Genomic DNA, 8,164 nt, shown 5'->3' on the forward strand with positions numbered 1-8,164 from the left:
TGGAATATATAAATGACAAATGACTAAAATGCCATAAAAAACTAAGGGCTGTTGCATCTGTGGGACCTCTGGTAAATAAGAACCCTTCTCCCTCCCTGGATTCTGAGAAAACTGAGAAATAGTTATCAACCCCAGCACTGTTAAAGTCAAGTTGGAAAATGTAACTTAGTGGGAGTAGAAAGGGAGCCTGCTAACTGAACCCCATAATTAGACATCTCGTCAGGCAACACTTGAAGGGCAAACTTTTCTGTTCCTTTCACACTTAGGAGTAATTTGGGATCTTGGCAACATGGCTCAGTAACAACGCCATGGCAGTTAGTAGTAAAAAGGCTATGGATGCAGGTCTGGTTTTATCATAACCACATGTGTTACATAGGGCAGGAAATGTTTTGCGGTGCGCCATCTACACAATGGGTAGTGTAACAGAATAATGGAGATGATAGCAAAGGAACTTTATGAACGTGACCTGTGTTTTTCATCAGTTATTTATTGAATATTTTCTGTGTATCATGAACTGTGCTAGGCTCTGGAGAGAGGTAATGGTTCCTGGGACATTTAATGCAGCTGTGTGGTAGAGGGATTAAGAAAAGGAGCTTTGGAGTGAGCTGGAGCTGAATTTAAGGCCTGCATTGTTGCATAATATGTGACCTTGGGCCCATTATTTAAAGTCTCTAATCCTCAAAGTTCTCTTCTTCAAAATGGAAACACTACCTTGTGGGTAGTGTTGGTTGATGGTAAATTATATTAGTTAAGGAGCTCTGGTGGCACAGTGGTTAAGAGCTCGGCTGCTAACTGAAACATCAACAGTTCAAATCCACCAGCTGTTCCTTGGGAACTACGGAGGCCACTATGAGTCAGAATCAACTCAACAGCAACAGGTTTTTTTTTTTTAATATTAGTTAATACAATTCTTGGCAACATAAAGGAAATAAATTTTTTACAGGCAGTAAAAGGGAACAATTGTATTTGTAGTGGAGCAAAAAAATAAATAAATAAAAACTAGAATGAAGGGTGATTTGGCACAGGGAGGGACTATTGAGGGGTACTTCTTGGACTGCTATGGATCCTTACTATCTCCAATCAGTCAAAATTAGATGCTGATTACAGGGAAAAGAAATCTGTCTCTCGCTGCTTCCTATGACCCTTGGATTCCTTACTCAGGAGTAAGAAAGACACTGAGAATAATGTTAGATACAGAGCTCTTTCTGGGGTAACAAGGGTTACTGAGACACACAAACAAAATCTTACCAGGCAAACAGAGTATAATACTTTCAGAGAAAGCATCTCCATTTTTCACTTATTTATTTGAAGGGGAAAAAATGGGAAGATGATCCCTAATGGCACACTGGTTAAAAGCTCAGGCAGCTAACAAAAAAATCGGCAGTTTGAATCTACCAGTCACTCCTTGAAAACCCTATGGGGCAGCTCTACTCTGTCCTATAAGGTCACTATGAGTCGAAATTGACTTGGTGGCTTTTTTTTGTTTAATCCGAAGGGACAATATGCTTTTGAAATCCATTGCTAAACCCATAATTTATTCCAGAACAGTAAATGCTACATTGTGAAACACCCTTTTCAGGGAACTTTTTACTTCCTTGTTCCTTAAGGAATAGATTAATGAGTTCAGCATGGGTGACACAAGATTGTTTAATATTTGCACCACAGCACCAAGCAACGGTTTGGGTGTGGGCTGCAAATAGATGATGATTACAGGTCCATAGGCACAGAGTATTGCAGTGAGGTGGGCACTGCAGGTGGAGAAAGCTTTCTGCCTCCCTTCTGCTGAACGGATCCTCAAAGTGGCAATGCCAATGCGAGTGTAGGAGACACAAATACTGAGCAAAAGCGTTACAGCCAGAAGGCCAACATTAGTGAAACCCACCCTCTGGGCCAGGGAGTTATCAACAGAAGCCAGGGGTAAGAAAGCAGGAATGTCACAGAAGAAGTAGTCCACCTGATTGGCACCACAGTAGGTTAAATGAAAAGTGAAGAAGGTCAGTATGGTGGCATCAAGACAACCCACCAACCAGGCCCCCATGGCCAAACTCATACAGACCCTAGGCTTCATGATAAGCATATACCTCAGTGGGTGACAGATGGCCACAAAGTGATGGTATGCCATCCCAGAGTAGAGGCAGCCTTCCATACAACTCAGGAAGTGATAAAAGAAGAGCTGTGTAGCACACCCCTTATAAGAGATGGCTTGGCTCTGACCAGAGAGATAGAAAAGCATCTTGGGACAAGTTACAGAAGGGAAAAATAAGTCTAAAATAGATAGGAATCCCAAGAAGAAATACATGGGGGTGTGAAGGGTAGAGGAAGAAACCATGGCCGTCAGGATGAATAAATTGCCAAGCAAGGTGAAGAGGCAGATGAACAAGAAGATGACAAAGCGCACAGCCTCCAGTCCCTTGGTCTGAGGTATTCCCAGCAGAATGAACTCCCTCAGCTCTGGGTGATTTCTCATGTCCTTTGGAGAATGATCTGGGTAGAGACAACCAATGTGAAAACATGAGTGTGGATTGTGATGGACACAACACCAATACATTCATTCTCACCAATCTTTTTTAAATAACAAGATGATTCTGAAATTAAGAATTAGACATTCTGCCAAAGACACTTAAGGGCTAGTAAAGCTAATCTTCATACCTTGAGATATCATATTCCTTCAGGAAATTTTACTGGATACAAAACAAGATAAAACATTAACACATGAAAAAATGCTAGAAGGGCTAAGACAACTAGATGTTGATAATAAACAAGAGCATAAGATTTAATTAATGACAATAATGAACAGCCTAAAACAGACTAACATGAAACAGCCTGATTCCTCTACTTCCTTTTCAGAGCATTCCTACAGTTACTCAAGGATGGGGTCAGATACTCTAAAGGTTCATCAAAGGGCATTCTGGGTACCCACACCTCTGATGGAAAAAACGGTTGACCAGATAGTGTGATGAGCATGAGGACTTATGTTGTTGTGTTGATATTATTTGAAGTGGATATATTCTTAGATGGAGTATTTCTTATTAGATGATGTTCATTTGACTGAAGAGAAACTAACAATGTCAAATTTGATTACTATTGTGGGGTTTTAATTATTTAAAGGTCTGCAGTTAAGTAGTAGTATGTAGATTGTAGGTTTTAGTGAAGTCACCTTCATATATAAAGATGCAGAGATAAGATATTTAATTCTTGCTAACCTCTGGAATTTTCCAATCCTTAGTGCAGTAAAACAAAAATAATTATATCCTGCCACTTTGTCTTTCTGTTTTTCGTCTCCTTTTGCTTTATTTTAAAGGGAAAAAAAATAGGTCACTGAATATTCTAAGACTGTGAATCTGCCACAGGGGCGTGCTGTGATCAGTTCTAGTTTAAGGGATCTAGTGAATTTTCCATCTATAAGAGATGATGTTTTCACTTTAAGTTTTTATTTTTATGCTTTTTTTGTTTTTTTGAGATTCAAAGTATATGAAAATCATCTACTTATAATTGCTCTGCCTTCTAATTGCAATTCTTGGTGAATTTTTCTAATCCTCTTTTATAATTCACTGTGTTACTGATCGACAATTTCATCTATGAAAAATCCATGGAGGTGGTAAGGTAGGTTAATTCTATCCAAATACACACAGAAAATTCTGGTGGAATTGAGCTCAGGTTCCATTAGCCTTTAAGGTCCCTGAGAGCAAAGACTGCATAATTTGTCACTGAATCTGCAGCATTTATTCCAGTACCTGTGAATGGTTGGCATTTAAATATTTGTTGAATAAATGAATGAAAAATTGAAAAGTAGCTTATAAATAGACTTGGTCTGTAAGCTCCATGAAGAAAACATGGCTATTGTTCACCACCATATATTTGGGATTTTGGAAATGGTAACACTCATAAATAGGCTTAAAAGAATGGAATTTTTGAATGCCCTGAAATTATTCCTTTTGTCCTTAGACTGTTTTAAGCTGTTTGATTAACCCTGGAAAGCAATGATTATAGTAAGCCTGCTTTTGGCTCCAGATTGCATGCTAGTGAGCAAAATTTAGATATTCATTGAAATGTAGAATACCTAATTCCTGATTGAGGCAAGATAGGATGAGCCTTGGACATCTTCATAATTTTTCATACTGCTAATTGCCTCTTGCTGGGGGAAAAAAGTAAATGGGAGCTGGGGTTAGAGGGTTAGCAAAAAAGACTGGCTTTCCCTGAGAAGAAGGGAAATGAGAAAGTCATAATTAGCGGAAAGTTCTGTGTCAAAAAGCAAGGGAGTTAGTGGCAACCCACTTGACATAAGGCAAAACTTGTTTACACAACCAGAGGTACTGGATTTAGGTAGTGCATCTTAGTTCATGTGAAATTAGATCTAAAGAGAGTTATCACACTACCTTAACACAGCTCATTTCCTTTGAAATTATTGTTTTTGTAGTACTAAGTCTATGAAAATTCTGTTTATTGGGTCCTTTAAGTCTTTGAGTCCTTTAGGGTTTCTTCCTGGAGCAAAGCCAATTTTTTTTTAAATGTTTTTTTCAAATTACCTTTTCTTCTTTTAGTGGGGACCATCTAGAGCTGAAGTCTCTGGAGGCAGTTTGTATCACTGCTGAAGTTATTGGTGAAAGAGCCTATGGCCACTGGGCAGTCCCCGTACACCGGATGAGCAGTGTTTTAATGCAAGCATCCCATACATTTCTGATCTAGGTTCAATGATCAGAGAGAACTAAAAGAATGATTGCTAAGAAGGTATTTTGACATATTTCCAGGTAAAGACTTTTAATTATAATGCAGAGAAAAAAGTAGAATTTAATATGTGACTTTGAAACTATAAAAATGTAAATAAATAGAAAATATTAATGTAAGCTATGAAAGTTTCAAACAATGAAAATGTAAATTCATGGAAAAACAAAACTAAGATGTTGAAAACCAAAATCAAATGATGGGAAGATATTGCTGCAATGCAAATCTGGAAAAGACAGAATTTTATTGCTGTCTGGAGGAAGGAATAAGATAATGAGTAAATGGTGATAAGAAAAGGCAAGATTTTTGAGCTGGACAGATTCGGTTTTGAACCCAGGCTCTTTTACTTACTAATTTTGTGACTGGCTGAGTCACTTTGCCTTGCTGTGCTTCAGTTAACTTATCTATAAAATAAAGATGGCATTACCTTCTGAGTCATTTGATGGATTAAATGGGATGAGGCAGTATGTAGAAACTAACGTAGTGCCTGGATGTGTAGAACGTGCTCATTAACTGCTATTTACTCCTGTAATTTAGGCAAGAGTAAAAACATTCTTGCAATATATTGATGATATTGGCATGGACATAAAAAAACCAAAATCAAACCCACTGCCATCGAGTCTATTCGACTCATAGAGACCCTATAGAACAGAGTAGATCTGCCCCATAGAGTTTCCAAGGAGCTCTTGACAGATTCAAACTGCTGACCTCTTGGTTAGCAGCTGTAGCACTTAACCACTATGCCACCAGGGAATCCTAAATAATTCACAATTTGGGGGAAGTGTCTGGGACCTACCCTGGATACCTATGCAGGTTTCCCCTCAATTATACTGAAGTACAGAACTAAATCACATGGTGGAGAATATTGGTAGCCATGGCATAAGTGCCTGCCCCATTCCTCCACCATGCACACACCCTTCCCAACTTTTCAAAACACAGCAAGATATGAATTGTGCTAATATATGACATCAGTGATAAACTAGGTGAAACTTGCCACATTTATGTTCATTGCAAAGGAATATAAATATTATTTTCTTTAAGATAAAAACTGAAAATAGAAACTGTGAAAATTATCTCATAAAAATAATATTTCAGATAGCAATTTTTTTACTAGGATTTTTTTTTCTTTTTAATTTTTGTTCCTGTAACCTCAATATATATGTATGTATACGTATTTTTATATGTATAAATACAATGTTAAACATCCAAGCTCCTCACCATTCTAGAGCTAAAACCAGACAGGTTTGTAGGCTTAAAAAAATTACGTGGAGCTGAGAAGGGGAATTAAAGTAGCAATTTAGTGTTGCCCGCAGAATAGGAATAGATACAGCTTTCCTAAAAGATTCAATTCAAATTCAAACATTTGCCTAGGAAAAAGTCAATCACAGCATATGAGAAACAACTTGGATTAGCAGTCTAAAGACCCAAAGTCAAGTTCTAATTTCTGAAAATGTGACTCTGAGCAAGTACCTTCTAATCTCTGAATCTCAGCGGCTTATCTGTGCAGAAACAGAACACATTCCCTGCATCAGCCGCCTCCATCCTAATCATGCAAAATTTATCATTCCAGCTAGGACACTTTTGAGAGTGTTCATGGACATTGTTAATAACTAAAGCAGGACAAGGGTACATGAAGTAAAGTCCCGGCAAATCACTGAATAGTGTCTTTAGTTATATGTCCTTCATTTGTGTTCCACAAATCTGTATTTTGGTGTTCGCCACAATAATTACACTCCTTCAAAGTGTGAGATGTTCTTATCATTACGCTTGGTATACAGTGGGTACCAAATGAATGTTTATGGTTAATTAAGATAACATTTACTTCACAAAATCACTGTGAATGTTATGATGATGTTCATGAGAGATTTTGTTATATAATAAGATGTTACATAATGTTGCAATATTATGACAGTTGCTATAGAGATTCTGTGTAAAGAATTTGGGAAGTTACCTGTATGGAGATGATAGTTGATGTATTAAGCCCAAAAGAGATCCCTAGGAGAGAGTAGATAAAGCGAGGCCAAAATAGGACTCAAGGCCAAACCTTGAGAAATACTATATTTTAGACACAGAAACAAGAAAGGGAGCCATTTAAGAAGCAATATAGGTATTCTTCCGAGAAATGGGAAGAGAACCAACAGAGTGTCTTTTAGATATCTTTTCCTTACAGAGATCATTATTTTCTTCACATCAGAGAATATATCCAAATAATTTTTGAATCCTAAGCAATTGTGTGGTGCTTGGTACATAATAGATGCTAAACTAATGATAAATAAACCTAAAATAAATCAATGAACAAGTTCCCGCATGCTGCTTTATAGATTGAATTCAGGAAAAAACTCTGGTCATTACATAAATAAGAAAAAAAAGGAAGCCCTTAATTGTGATGTTTTCCAACAGTCCTTGCTCCTCAGGTCTCTAAAGTGAGGGTAAAAAGTAAAAATTAAGAAAGATGGGAATAAACTGTGAGCACTTATGTGGTCAAAGGGTTTTAATGACTTAGGTAAGGAAAATAAATGTTGAGTTTTCACCCCTCTTTTTTTTTTTTTCAGTTTCTTCTTCAGAGCTGTGGGACTCTCCACACCAAACATCTCTCTTCCTTAGGTGCCATGGGATTGGGTTTAGCTTCTCTAACCAAGGACCCCAAATGATTTTCTTTCTCATTCAGAAGCACATAGAGAGAAGATACTACACATCTGATGGCAGCCCTGTCACCTGGGGTGATTTCCTCGGTGTTAGAAGGAGTGAAAATATTTCCTACTTTTGTAGGATTTTAAATGGTCTCAAAGTCCCTCTGGAGCCCCACCAGTGAAGTATCCTGAGACTCAAGGAACAGGATCCCTCTGAGCATAGGGACCAATTAAGTGTCAGATGTCAAAGGAATTTAGGAGTTAGAAATAGAACATAACAGTCAAGTTCATCTTTAAAGCATTGTGAATTAAAGAGTTTGTGACTCCTTCCTGGCCACCCCACATTTCTGTTTTGGGCAGACATTCTCTCTCTCCTTTTGTTCTCTAAAGGCCTCAGGGACTTGGTCTGCTAATCTTTCATTTTTCGAATATTCCCTGTTCTCTTAACTGTATGGTTGTGGAAGAAATTATAGCATAATAAAGAGTACCTACCTTGGAGCCAGAAGATTCTGTATGTGAAGAACAAGTCTATTTTTCACTAGGTTTATGTACTTGAGCAGGATGATGATCCTTTCTGAGCTTTAATTTGTAAAGTGGAGTATTAATGGTACTGTCTCATAGGGTGGTTGTGTGTGAGGACTAAATGAGATAACGCTTATGAACTTCATGGCATATACTATGTGCTCCTATGATTTTTCTTATTTCTTGAGGTTGGATGGAATTTATATTCCTAATCTCCTTAATTTAATTGGTATGATCTTTCCCTCTTTCTTTTCCTTTCTTCCTTCCTTTTCCAATTTTAAGATTAGTTT

At 37.6% G+C, this 8,164-nt stretch overlaps 1 protein-coding gene across 1 annotated transcript; it reads right to left on the reverse strand.

Moving 5' to 3' along the window:
- Positions 1-1,534: 1,534 nt before the first annotated feature.
- LOC126061008 (olfactory receptor 148-like) lies at positions 1,535-2,467 on the reverse strand. Its single transcript, XM_049857400.1, has one exon. It carries the CDS (start codon positions 2,465-2,467, stop codon positions 1,535-1,537), a length of 933 nt encoding a protein of 310 aa, XP_049713357.1.
- Positions 2,468-8,164: the final 5,697 nt, after the last annotated feature.

This window comes from Elephas maximus, chromosome 17, assembly GCF_024166365.1.
Source record: "Elephas maximus indicus isolate mEleMax1 chromosome 17, mEleMax1 primary haplotype, whole genome shotgun sequence".
Classification (NCBI taxonomy): domain Eukaryota; kingdom Metazoa; phylum Chordata; class Mammalia; order Proboscidea; family Elephantidae; genus Elephas; species Elephas maximus.

What these genes read in the sequence shown, in the direction of transcription:
- LOC126061008 (XM_049857400.1), bottom strand. Translation starts at nt 2,467, where the DNA reads ATGAGAAATCACCCAGAGCTGAGGGAGTTCATTCTGCTGGGAATACCT.